The sequence below is a fragment of the Cydia splendana genome, chromosome 25 (assembly GCF_910591565.1).
Source record: "Cydia splendana chromosome 25, ilCydSple1.2, whole genome shotgun sequence".
In the NCBI taxonomy this organism is placed as follows: domain Eukaryota; kingdom Metazoa; phylum Arthropoda; class Insecta; order Lepidoptera; family Tortricidae; genus Cydia; species Cydia splendana.
Genome location: NC_085984.1, coordinates 10,030,311 through 10,044,946, shown reverse-complemented (window position 1 = coordinate 10,044,946; position 14,636 = coordinate 10,030,311). Strand labels below are relative to the sequence as shown.

General features: G+C 38.0%; 2 protein-coding genes across 2 annotated transcripts in view; one reads left to right on the top strand and one right to left on the bottom strand.

Annotated features, from left to right (window-relative positions):
* LOC134802621 (uncharacterized) overlaps window positions 1-8,041 on the bottom strand; it is a 47,170-nt gene extending 39,129 nt beyond the window's left edge. The window contains exons 1-4 of the mRNA XM_063775258.1: window positions 7,963-8,041; window positions 5,231-5,369; window positions 5,010-5,091; window positions 4,816-4,913 (exon numbers count right to left, since the gene is read on the bottom strand). Coding sequence (XP_063631328.1) covers window positions 4,816-4,913; window positions 5,010-5,091; window positions 5,231-5,369; window positions 7,963-8,041 — 398 coding nt within the window. The remainder of the gene's footprint in view (window positions 1-4,815; window positions 4,914-5,009; window positions 5,092-5,230; window positions 5,370-7,962) is intronic.
* The window catches only part of LOC134802742 (probable chitinase 2), a 317,146-nt gene that overhangs the window by 101,795 nt on the left and 200,715 nt on the right, over window positions 1-14,636 (top strand). The window lies entirely within an intron of this gene.

The following is a 14,636-nucleotide window of genomic DNA, read 5'->3' as shown; positions in this document are numbered from 1 at the left end:
CCGACTTTCAGCTGAGTTGCACCAGCTGTGGTCACAGACATGGTATAATAATATACTCCGCCTGGTACTCCATTCCCGTCTTTTCTAGGTCACCTAACTGACACGGGCCTACGTCATCATGCGACAGCGCTATATGATAATATGCGATAGCGCTATATATAGCGACCATGTTGTTGTGACGTAGGCCCGTGTTACTCTGGGAATGGAAGACCATGTTTTATTAGACTATGGTCACGGAAAGACTGACGTCCCAGCAAATGTCAACGGAGATTTAAATAAAACAACACTAAACTACCCGACATTAGTTTATAAAAATGTTTGTTGTAGACAAAATCAACTCCGCTGAAACGTCAGAATTTAAGGTAAAAGCAATGAAATTATATCGCGGTAGACCCGTTTGTGTAATTAAATAGTGTACAAAACGCGAGAGTTTAAAGTGTTGTATGTTTTTGTTTATTTCATTTAGTTTAAATAAAAATTGAAAATCTTGAGCGGTAACTACTTATTCTTAATCAACACTCTTGTCGACACCAAACAATACAAGCCGCTGCGTTTAGTTCAATATGCATAATTATTCTCCGTTGGCATATCTTAAGATTCACACGATAAATTAAATAAACACTGATTCTAACTAGATATCTCTATCTCCAACTTACACCGTATCTCTTTAAATTTAAGATTGAATTTAGAATGAAGTATGATATGCAAAGTATCGGTTAGCGGTTATGACATGCGTACACGCATATAGAATCATGTGAGAAGATTGGTATCAGGTTAGGACTACTTAGGACCTAGGCTTACGCGAGGCTAGGGTTGGCACGTCGGAGATTTTATATCAAAACTCAATAGTTATGAAAAACAAAAAAATTGGGAAGTGACTTTAAGCCTGGGTTGCCAAAACTTGAGCCATGGGTACTAGAGTCAGACCAAGACAAGTCTGCAACGATTTTAATAGCCCACGCACTGCATGTGTTATTTATACATCATAATTTCATAGCAGATTCTGTGTCCTATCAAAATCGTTGCAGACTTTTCTTGGTTTAACTCTATCTTATTTCCAAAGAGATTATTAGCCGTTGCCCGTCACGATAATTTGAATTTAAGCTAAATAGACATCGACCTAATCGTATAAACGTAAAGTTGATTTTTGTATTGAATTTACAAAAAGTCTGATGCAGAAATAAATAAATCACGTAATAAATAAGACCGAGCGATGGTGTGAAATGCCTCCATGGGTGAGTGGTATTATTTATAGTGTTTTTTTCCTACACAACAGAGTAATACGGAATTTTTGAAATTTAAAATAGTGTAATTTAGAATAGGGTCTTTTTTGTTTCCCAAAAAGTTTTAAGTCATATGTATTGTTGGTCCGCATTTTCGTTAGTCATAATTTGTTTCGTTTAGAAACGTGTAACTTTTCAGGGTTGCAATGCAATAAAACAAACCTAACCTATTCTATCTATAGGATAGCCTTGCGAAAATCCTGAAAAGTTAACGGTTTCAGAATTATGACTAATGATAATCTGAAAATCATTACATTATGACTCTCAATAATTATTAAGCTTAGAATAAATTTAAAAGTGGAAAAATTACTGTCTTGGTTGAGACTTGAACTCACGGCCTCTGGATAGATACTCCAGCGCTCTGCCATCTGAGCCACCAAGACCTCATCCATAGCCAGCAAATCTTTCAACTATATTATAGGTCAAGGGGACCTTAGCGACATCTACTGCAAGAGTGTTACACTTCTTAAACGGCTACCGGAGTTCTCAATAATTATGTCAAACAAAGGGATTCGGAGCACGCCACTTTGCTCGGTCCTGAGCGGTATCACGCCAGCTTTTGCTGACACCGAACTAGCCTAGCCGAGCCTAGGTGACTTTTAATGACTATCTGTATTTTACTTTATATAGAATAGAATAGAATAGAGAGCGTTTATTCGTGACAAGAAATAAAAGAAAACAACAAGTAACACAACAACATAATAGTCACGAAGTGGTTCCGACTCAGCAGGCGCTAGCCTGGCTAGGCTAGCGCTGGTCTTCCGTCAGGGCCATGATCTTTTACAGCACTAAGTTATAAAAAATAATACATTATAAAAAATAAAAATTAAAAGAAACACCATTGTAATTAATCTAATATGCTGTGATACCGTGTAAATAATTAAATATATTTAAATAAAAATAATATTGTTGGCAGCCCTAAGTGACCGCAGTAGTATTAGTAGTAACCTAGTTGCTTGCGCAGCGTGAGAGAAGGGCCGCATCCGATCGCTTTTGTATTATCCTACCTGTACTACCTATGTCATGCATAATCTCAACATAAGATAAGAAGGCCCTAAGCCGCGAAGGCCCGAAGCTAGACTAAGACTGATTTTTATTTTATATTCGATCCAATTTATCAAGTAGGTACTTGTATGTTATAGAGTAGCCTAAAATAACAGACACGTATTTTTATTAGCTGCCCAAAGTCAACCTATTGGGAGAAATTGTCCTCCAATACTGAAAAGTGACCAAACCCAACCCTTGTAGAGAGTTTTGTTCAAGCAAATTGCTAGTTAATGACTTTTCATGTTCTCCAACAAATAATCAAACCAATAATTAACTAGCAATTTGCTTGAACAAATCTCTCTACAGAAGCTAGAGGGTTTGGTCACTTTTCTGTACTTTGAAGGACTTTTCAGTACGTGTCGTTATTTTAGGCTACTCTATAACATATATTAAAATAAATCAAATCGGAGCCGGGCAGTTGGGTATGTTTCCTTGTTTTAAAATCTGTGTAAGGTATGGTGCTCGTCATGCTAATGCCCAATAGATGACACCCTGCTGTCACCTCTATTGACAATGACTTAAGTTTCAAGATGACATGTACCGGGACCGCGTCCAGCACCAGTACGTGGGCCATACTGAAAGTTTCTGGATTCTGATATATGAGAAAACTTGTTTTTAGGGTTCCGTACCCAAAGGGTAATTAGGGTTCCGTACCCAAAGGGTAAAACGGGACCCTATTACTAAGACTTCGCTGTCCGTCCGTCCGTCCGTCCGTCCGTCCGTCCGTCCGTCCGTCCGTCCGTCCGTCCGTCCGTCCGTCCGTCCGTCCGTCCGTCCGTCCGTCCGTCCGTCCGTCTGTCTGTCACCAGGCTGTATCTCACGAACCGTGATAGCTAGACAGTTGAAATTTTCACAGATGATGTATTTCTGTTGCCGCTATAACAACAAATACTAAAAACAGAATAAAATAAAGATTTAAATGGGGCTCCCATACAACAAACGTGATTTTTGACCAAAGTTAAGCAACGTCGGGAGTGGTCAGTACTTGGATGGGTGACCGTTTTTTTTTTGCTTTTTTTTTCGTTTTTTTTTTTTGCATTATGGTACGGAACCCTTCGTGCGCGAGTCCGACTCGCACTTGCCCGGTTTTTTTTTCTAAGTAAACTGGCCATTCCAGGAATTTTTGGGGAATTCAGGGAAGGACCCATTATCACATTAGCTACGGTATAGGAAAACATTGCCCATTCTAACATTATCCACCATCTGAACTTGCTCAAACCGTTCCCACAGAGCGTTCACACCATTGTGCCTGGAGGCTGCGGCCTTAATTTAATAATTTTAATAACTACCAAAATTATTTGTTCAATGTTAATTATCGGCCCTTGTAAGATCAACAATGTAATACTGAGATTGCAAATGGTTGCTAAGTCTGGTGATTAATTATTTCGCACCAAAATACAATGAATAGAGCGAACACACTTGGCGGAGAAGAAGCTGCAGGTATACCTGCACTATAGCGCGAAATAAAATAGTAGAAATTAAATAAAATAGAACTAAAAAAAATCCATACTAATTGTTGCCATTTAAGCATTTTACGTCAAAAATGTGACAGTTACGTAGGAAATGGCGCCCTCAAATTTTCTATAATTTCTTGTCAGACTATAATTAAGTAATGTTGGTCAAGCAGATCTTGTCAGTAGAAAAAGGAGGCAAATTTGAAAAATGTAGGCGCGTAGGGATATCGTCCTATAGAAAATTTGAATTTCGCGCCTTTTCTATTGACAAGATTTGCTTGACCATCTATAGGCTTTTTATTTCTTAATTAAGAAAATATTTGAGTGTGAACAATAATACCACAAAAGTTGATAACTTTAACTAGGTAGATCTAGTTAAGATTGTAGAAAACTGTTGAATGGCAGCATACCTATTCTGCATATTGTTGTACGAAGGGATTCAACTCGTCTGTCTTAGTACGAAGTTCTAAAGTCTAAAGTATGAAATCCGGTCATGTCGTCTGTATTCATTGACAAATACGATTTCTTTAGAACTCAGGTCTTTTCGGGTCTCTTCAAGGCAGGATTTATATCGTCACTGAAGCTGTCTGCTATATATTGTAATTTCACATCAGTTTTTATCAGATAAAACGGTGAAAGCCGATATTCTTGACATGTTGACTGTACCTGACCTCTTCTTCTTCCTCGCGTTATCCCGGCATTTTTGCCACGGCTCATGGGAGCCTGGGGTCCGCTTGACAACTAATCTCATAATTTGACGTAGGCACTAGTTTTTAAAGCGACCATCTGACCTTCCAACCCAGAGGGGAAACTAGGCCTTATTGGAATTCGTCCGGTTTCCTCATGATGTTTTCCTTCACCGAAAAGCCACTGGCAAATATCAAATGATATTTCGTACATAAGTTCCGAAAAACTCATTGGTACGAGCCGGGGTTTGAACCCGCGACCTCCGGATTGAAATTCGAACGCTCTTACCGCTAGGCCACCAGCGCTTCACTGTATCTGACCTGTTGATTGGACATGGAACTCACCTGTAGTTGAAGCTCTCGCAATGGAACCGCCTTTCTTCAGCGCACTCGCGCCTACAGTCTTCAAGCCTCTCGCAGTGCACCACTCTTCGTACAGTTGTCTGCTACCCTTGTCTTCTACTAACCATAGTCTAGAACTTGCCTGTAGTTGAAGCTCTCGCAATGAAACCTCCTTTCTTCAGCACACTCCCTCCTACAGTCTCCAAGCCTCTCGCAGTGCACCACTCTTCGGACAGTTGTCTGCTACCCTTGTCTTCTACTAACCATAGTCTAGAACACCTGTAGTTGAAGCTCTCACAGTGGAACCGCCTTTCTTCAGCGCACTCTCGCCTACAGTCTTCAAGCCTCTCGCAGTGCACCACTCTTCGTACAGTTGTCTGCTACCCTTCTCTTCTACTAACCATAGTCTAGAACTCACCTGTAGTTGAAGCTCTCGCAGTGGAACCTCCTTTCTTCAGCGCACTCGCGCCTACAGTCTTCAAGCCTCTCGCAGTGCACCACTCTTCGGACGTGGCTGCGGACGGCGCGGCGGCCTGCCAGAACGCGTCGGAAGCAGGCTGGTGGACAAAAGATATGTTCAATGGTGTGGAAAGTTGGTCCAAGTCTAAATATTAATGACATATTGCTATTGGCCAAGTTCATTTAAGCATAGAGAAATATAACTAGTAAGCATAGAGTGCTCACTCCATACATCAGTTTTGGTACCAAAACGATTACTTATTATTTTCGTAGTCGACATCTATCGGAATTATCAGTACCGCTACTTGATAGATGTCTCAAATGTCGCGACTCACGTTAATTGTATTAAACAACAATTTACAATATATTAAAAGCAGAAGGAGTTGGAAATAAAGTTCCGGTTAATCCGGTTATAATATTAGCTGAAAATTGTTGAGCATTAGACTTTTCGGTCTTTGCAACATCTATTGTCATGTAGCAGTACTAATAATTCCGCTACTCGGTGCTAGATGTCGACTACGAAAATAATAGTTGTTTTGGTACCAAAACTGATGTATGAAGTGAGCACTCTATGCACATTTTTCTCTATGATATAAGCTAACTTTGCACACTTGAACAGAATAAATAAAGTGAGTGAGTGTCATAGTAAAAGCAAAAGTGGATAACTCGACGAATTTAACGCTAAAGATGTTGACGGTCGGTAGTAATCTTATAAAATAACGATAAATTCTTGTATATATATATATTTATTTAAAATTCAATTTCAAAATATATTTATTTCGTAAATTATTATTACAAGAGAGGCAGTACAGTGTTCCCCACACTAGGCATAGCCTGTGACGTGGGGATCTTAGCGAAATACAGAGTACCGACGTGTCGCGGCTATTATTTTACCAGAATATATTATAATTATTATTAAAACTAAGATTTTTTATTAAGTGACTGAGCAACTATCCAACTAAGTACATACAAAGACTTAAAAAAAAATAAAAAAAAAAAAAGTAGGATGAAAACTGGTTTATTTTTTATATTATTGTTATATACAGGATGCCCAGCCGGCCTAGCCAAGGTGACAATCGCTTGCGCTACGACAAAGAAACGCTTTGTGTCTCTCTATCAGCCTATCACTCTTACATATTAGTGCAACAGTGACAGTCATAATGTGTTGAACCTTAAAAATAGTTGTAAAGACATTTACAACATGTTTGTCATCATAGTCTAATAAAACATGGTCTTCCATTCCCAGAGTGACACGGGCCTACGTCACAACAACATGGCCGCTATATATAGCGCTATCGCATATTATCATATAGCGCTGTCGCATGATGACGTAGGCCCGTGTCAGTTAGGTGACCTAGAAAAGACGGGAATGGAGTACCAGGCGGAGTATATTATTATACCATGTTTGTCATCGTATTTTGCGCTTAATCATTCAATCGTATTGTTGTCTTTATGTGTGCAACTTCAAATTGATTGATTTCTACAAAAAACAAAATAAAATTTGTGTTACCATTTCCCCGTATACTTTGTATGGCGGTAACAAATAGGAAACTTTGAAAAATGTATGGAAATTTTAGGATACTACTTTTCTCCTATAAGGATGAGAAGGGCTCGCGATCCTGACTAGAAATAACACAAAAGTGGCAAAAAAGGTCAATATATAAAAATGGCAAAAAATAAAAGAACTTACTTATGCTAGACCGGGCCGGGGCCGGGCCGGAGCTCCCGGCGCTTCGTTTTCTATGGAAAATACCACGTGATCACCGATCAGCCGTCATAGAAAATGACATGTCGTACGCCTCGGCCCTGGCATGGCCCGGTCTAGCGTAAGTCATCCTTTGCTCATACTAGAACGGTCCGGGTCATGGCGTCTGACACCTCGTGTTTACATAGAAAGCATAACGTGATCACCGATAACCCGTCATAGAAATTATCACATTAAAATAGGCATTCATAATTTTTTTGTCAAAAAAGAAATATTTGTAGCGCGTGGCGGTGACGATTTCCATAGAAATAGGTAGGTCAAAGATTAAAAATGTTTAAAAAATACACTGAATCGGCATTTTTAAAGCATGCACATAATGTTTTATTGCTTGCTCCATGCGTTTTTGCCCTTTTTGCTACAAATTTGTTGTTTTCGTTTTTCTTTTTTGGTCCCCCTTTTTGAGGGGTTGGCACGGTACGATCTCGTGGCTACAGGGCCAAATTAGCTTTTTTTGACCTAAGGAACAATCGTGCCAAGAGGCATCGCCTGAGACAATAATGCAAAGGTACTCACTGCACTTACTTTGGGACTATACTTCGTTTTTTTAGCATTAGAAAGAACTTCGCAGTAAGCTTGCGGTTCCAAATTCGGCAATTTTAGCCGTAATAATTTGAAGTAAATTATATGTATTGACCATGCTACATTAGATAATTCAAGAATTATTAACAATTAAAGAGCCTGATAAAAACTGCATCACGCTTGCTTCTGTGGAGTTCTTTCTAATGCTAAAAAAAACGAAGATCGACCTTTGTAAAATTGTCCTATTATATTTAATCTTTTTTTTTATTAATATTATAATCATATTTAATGGAATGTTTATACCGCCACTTCCACACTCTGCTACTGGAAAATTTGTTCAAACTTGACTAAGCGCGTAGCTTTTATTGTCTAAGCAAAATCGTAAATTATAAGCTAAAAATACGTACTAGGAGCATTTTCCACCAGTATCACCCTGGATCCAATAGCCTGCGCACACAGGCACACAAACAGCGTCAGCACACGCATGTTACACACACACGCACACAGATAACATCACTGTTCGTTCCATTCACCACATTCAACTGTCACACGGTATCACTGCATTTTTCACACCCTGTATATTTTTTCGAGCACCCTGTATATTTTTTCGATGTCACTGTTCGATTTTTGAGTTTTAAAGTTCACCGTTTGTTTTTGTATTCTATTTTCAAATTAGAAATATCGTTCGATTTTTTCATTTCCAATCGCACTGGTTTATTCTTTTTAATTACGTATTCAGCATGATCTCCCTAAATAGGTTGATAGTCAATTGTTTTTTTTTTTAATTTAATGTCCACTGAATTGTGTAAACTATTGTAATTTTCAAAGTGTCACTTGTCTTTTAACTGCGTAATTTTTATCAATAACTTTATACTAGTTTTTCTTATGTCGATATTTTGCATAATTATTTTTTAAAGTTTTTTTTTTAATGTGTGGGATGTGGGTCAGAGCCGCGGCGCGTGACATGGACTACTGAGCGGAGCTATTGTCTGACATAAGCTTATATGTGAATGGAATTACTGTGGTGCATAGTATGGATAAGACACATATTTCACAGTAGGTAATAGAGTTAATATAGTTATTTACGATGCAAGTGCGGAAAAGAGGAAATTCACGACCCACGACCCAAACCCAAAAACACGACCGAAGGGAGTGTTTTAAATTGACACGAGTTGCGAATTACCTATTCGCACGTGTATCGTAGAACGTTTTACAGTACATATGGCCCTTTAAACTTTTGACATACGCACGAAAAGTGCTATTTTACGCACTAGTGCGGGAAAATAGGACCATATGTACTGTAAAAACTATTTATGCATTTAATTTGAATTTGTGTTCTTGACTTGGTATGATCATGAACACAAATTAAAACAAAATTTTGTGTATAACTCCAATAGAATAAGTTCTATACATACACGTTTTTTAATAAAGGTAATTTATTTGTCAGATATGAGTACATTAACATAAAGATATCATATATAAAGTAGTTCTATATGCTTTGCCGCTCGCCGTACAAAATGTATATCTATCTATCTATAATATATCCTTTATGCAAGCCTAAACAATTAAATATAAGAATACTTTTTATATTGGACATACAAACTACCATAATTTATAAAATCATTTAAGTACATTTTATATACAATTTTTCTATAATAATTTTGTTAAATTTATAGCATATTCCTAATTCCGTTTTGTATCTCATTATAGATTCGCTGCCATAAATAAATATTTGTTTCCGATAAATCCTGTAAAGCTTTACCTAAACAAAAACTAAAATATATACAATAAAAAATAAAACTATTCGATAAGGTTTATCCACATATTTCTTTAAACATGTAGTGTCTGACAAATAAAACTAGCAAACACCCCTGGAGTTGCAGGTGTCCATAGGCTACGGTCCGCTTACCATCAGGCGGGCCGTGTATTTGTATGCTACCAACATGCTATAAAAAAACTAATATACAAGCTTTAAATTTTATTTTTATTTTATATATTCATTTTGAATAAAGGCATATCCACATGTTGCTCTCAGCTGCGATTACACCTGATAACGCCGCTGGAGGCCTATTGTCTCAAAAAACGGATTTATAGCAAAAACCTAATATATCCGACCATTGTGGTGGGCCTATAAATATTTAAATAATGTAAAAGGGCTTATTTAAACCGACCTTCATTTGTATAAGATATGGGGAATATTGCCAATTTTTAATTGCAGTTAGGCAATATTGCACGAGGAAATATTGCAAAAATGGGAAAAATATTATCGTAATTACTAGATTTTTTTAAGGCCCACGTTGCTTCAATCTTCGATGTGCAATATTGATTTTAGAATTAGGGTATAAGTAATTTCGTTTCACTTAAGTATTAATATTTTATTTGAAGCGGTGGTGGCCGAGTGGATATGACGTCCGACTTTCAATCCGGAGGTCGCGGGTTCAAATGCTGGCTCGTACCAATGAGTTTTTCGGAACTTATGTACGAAATATCATTTAATATTTACCACTTGCTTTTTCGGTCAAGGAAAACATCGTGAGGAAACCTGCATACATCCGCGAAGAAATTCAAAGGTGTATGTGAAGTCCCCAATCCGCATTCGGCCAGCGTGGGGACTATAGCCCAAGCCCTCTCGCGAGTGAGAGGAGGCCTGTGCCCAGCAGTGGGACGTATATAGGCTGAATGATAATGATGATGATGATTAATATTTTGCACATGCAGTCCCGGCCAAAAATAACCTTGAGGTTTTTATGACAAACTTTTTTAGGGTTCCGTGTTCAACTAAGACGACCGGTCTGCTTCAGTGGGTAGTGACTCTGCCTATGAAGCCGATGGTCCTGGATTCCAATCACTTGTCATTTGATTTGACTGCGCATCTAATAGACACTATATTACATCTTCATTTAAATCATATTTAAAGAAGATTACAGCCTCCAAGGCTAGGACTGTTATATGTTTTTACAGGCTAGAAAAAGCCTATTTTGTGGCCGGATAGGTGTTGTTATTTTAAAAACGCGGAAGACTGTGACGTTATGTAATGATGAAATGAGGAAAAAACGCCCTTCAAGGGCTAAAAGCCATTTTATGCAAGGATATTTTTACTTTTTATTAAACATAAGATATTAGAGACATGGTATCATCAGATCAGGGCCCAAGCAAGCAGAAAAATGTTCTAAATAAGACTTTTTTGGTATTTTCATATCACAGAATAAGTAGTTTAAAACGTTGCTAAATAATTAGTTTAAAACCTTTGGTTAAAATCTGTTTAACATCACGCGTAATTATTAGATCGAGCAAATAAAACTAGTAACAAACATATATATGTTATGTACCTAGTCTAGTCGTAAATATTCATGCCAAGTTTCATGTAATTTAAGCACGTGGTTTTAAAATTACATCGTAACTTTGATTGTATGAGAGCGGGTTTTAACGGCAGGTGCGTGTGACTCTTAATAAAAAATAAATTAAATAAATACTCCGACATTTTTAGATGCGTATAATGCATAGCAGCAGAGGTTATATTCTCATAATACTCATGATAGTAACATATCTTAGCAGAGGTTTTAAAAATAACAGGGTGACAAGATTTAGGCCAAACTTTACCACGTAATAAACGTTTAACGTTTTTCCGTTAAAATTTCTTTGTAGTTTTACATGTATGTAAACTGTATAATTATTGGTGCAATAAAGAATATTTACTTACTTAATTTTTCTTAGTCAAAAACCATAAAAACGTCTTGTAACCATTAATTAGAACACGTAACCCTTTGTTTTACGTTATAATTATTTCTGAGTCACTGTATCTCGATCTGACACGTTTTTTGACCGAAATCTGACGTCATCCGAGAATTGCATTAAGTAACCTCACTGAACCTAGTTATGAAGGGTAGGAGGACCTATTATTGACAACTAATCTAATTTCACAATTAAAGCGATTTTTGAATTTATGAAAATAATGTGTTCTATACTCGTTACAGTTACCTACTACCAATCAATCAATCAATCACTTTATTTGCAATATAACATACTTAAATGCATGCAAATACAATCATATGGTGAACAATAAATATATTAATTAATATATATGTCGAATACCGATGGTCTCAAAGGCGGTGGGCGTGTGGGGTAGTACGATAATGTATTACTTCACAGCTAAACCAGTATGCTACCATTGCTACCAGTGCATGAAATAAACATTAGGACTCGTTAACCATACTAGTGCCTACTATACTTCAGTACTAAATGTTTAAAAGAACCAATTGCTATTTTTAACTCAAGGGAGCGATATGAAAGTAAAAAGAAACCGTTTAAATCTTTATTCAAGTCAAACTAGGCCGGCTTCAACCCTACATATCTGACCTGAGAAGATTTAGCCCTATATGGGACCGGCAACAAACTCAGAAGGACAAATCTTTTCAAAACAAGTTAAAACAACACATAACACATCATTGCTTTATTTCACAAAAGTAAGCTTCTAATGAAACATAGGAAATCAAAATAACACTTGAAATAAAACACTTTAGCTAAATGATTAAAGAACGCTGGATTCTATAAGCTATCAGAACAATCCTTCAGGTAAGCCTTCAGGAACGTAGCGAGTTAGGCACGAGGTTGGCTAACGAGTACGTCCGATCTCTAGCGCGGTCCGATCAAGAAGAAATACCAGCGGCGGAGCCTCTCCGCTCCCGCCTCAGTCAAGTTGGTAAACCTGCTCGACCAGTCTACCAACATACCGACAAAAACGCCAACTCGTGCCTACGCTCACTCGAGAGAAACCTCTCGACGTTCCAAAGCCTTCTACCTGTCATCTTAGTTCAACAATACGCCAATAGATGGCGTTACTCTCTACGCAACTTTATTTATTTCGTTACAACCAAATAATACGTAGCTCAACATTGCTAATCGATTTTATACAGGCGTCTAAAATAATGAACTATAACGCTGCAATACGTCTTTCTGGTGTCAGGTTCCGACACGGCCGTCCTGCGCTACACACGTCCTCGTGTGTGGGTGTATGCATTTGATTCTGTAACAAAATACTCGGCACAGTATCTCATCGCTCGGTCATTCCTGACCCACAATTTGGGTCTCTCTCAAATTACTATTAAAATCAAACTGTTATCAATCCAACCAGAAAAAATGATTGTTCAAAATTACTTTAACAATCCTCAATTCTCTAGTCAAAAATAGTCCATCGAGCAACGACTTAATAAAAATAATCAGTAATCATCGCCGCTATCTAGCGGATACACTCCATTAATCATCGCCTCCATCTGGCGGATACTCTCAAATTTATGTGAAAACAGAACAATCTCAAACATCAAAAACACAAATCACAATAGCTCTAATTCATTGCTCGACAGTATCACTACTATTGTCATCAATATCAATTTACGGGGAAATTATCTGGCATTAAAAAAAATATTTTGGTCAAATGTGATAATAATCATTGTAGTACATCTTAAAATAAATAGCACTCTGACTTAATAATGCCAATTTTACTCATATGAACACAGTACATCAACGGGAATTCATTTTTAACAAAACAACACCAGTCCTTCGGTGAATTGCCAGTCCTTCGGCAGATACCAGACCCTCGTCAGAACTAACCATCTCAGCCGCGTAAGTGCTACTCCTCGCCAAGAGCATTCAGCACATAAAAAGCAGACCACGTGCACCTCTTACATGCTCTGGCACTTCTGATGCGGTCACTAAACAATACCCAGTCCATCTAAAGCAAAACATTAGTGCCCAGTCCATCGGACGTGCCTTCAGTCCATGGAAAGCAAAACAGTAGTGCCCAGTCCATCGGGCGTGCCTTCAGTCCATCGAAAGCAAAACAGTAGTGCCCAGTCCATCGGGCTTGCCTTCAGTCCATCGAAAGCAAAACAGTAGTGCCCAGTCCATCGGGCTTGCCTTCAGTCCATCGAAAGCAAAACAGTAGTGCCCAGTCCATCGGGCTTGCCTTCAGTCCATCGAAAGCAAAACAGTAGTGCCCAGTCCATCGGGCTTGCCTTCAGTCCATCGAAAGCAAAACAGTAGTGCCCAGTCCATCGGGCGTACTTTCAGTCCTTCGAAAGTACAAGCTTTCAGTCCGTCGAAAGCAAAAACAATGTTAAGAGAGAATTCCAAAAAGAAAATAAAAACAGGTCTTTAAATCATGTTACTCAGAACCATTGGTACTATCAGCGTCAACTGATCGACTGAAACTGAACATTACTGATCAAAATCACTAAAGGTCGCTTTCTACTTTAGCTTTTAACAACAGAAACTCGCTCAAAACTTCTATGCAGAAGTAAATCCTCTCAAAATAATCCCAACAAAATGGGAACTGCTCACCAGATTAATAAAGCATGATGCACGCGTCCCAGTCAAAGGTGGTGGTGAAGTCCAACCCAAGTACTAAGGCTGATGCTTTTCGCCTTGCAGTTGCCGTTGCTGCGGCAGATGGCGAGATGCACGATGTAGTTTAACATAGCTGGCTGTTACTGAAATCATCATTAGCACGGCATCAGGTTTATCATGTAAGCAGGATAAACTCAAAGGTTTATTAAATGCAATGTAGCAGACACAAAACAACATGTTTCCAATGTATACGGGACTTTAAAAATCTCAGAATAAAATTTAAACTTCAATGAGTGCGTTTTATTTCATTCTATGAACAAACAAACATGTGTTCCAAAAATAAGTAACACGGTAAAATGGGCCAATACAAAAAGTGACAGCTAATTAGTTACGTTAGACTGTTATGCTTCGCCATTACACTCATAATAAAATTCACTAATAAACAATTGGAACGAAACCTGTCCTTTTATTTCCAAATCTCCAGAACAGACGATACTGCACAGCTGCTTCTGTGTTACAGGTGTGATGGCGTCTGTAAGTTGTCCCTGCTCAGGTTGCAGCACACTGTAACATTAATTTTCATATGCGTAGCTCATGCTTTCATAGTATGCACGATTTGTGATCTATCACGGCATTACGGGCAATAATTTGTAGCAATTTTACTAATTACTAAACTTTACAGGGTAGGGATTACACAATCCTATGCATTGGCAAATCAGCAGGATCCATTTCTAACGGT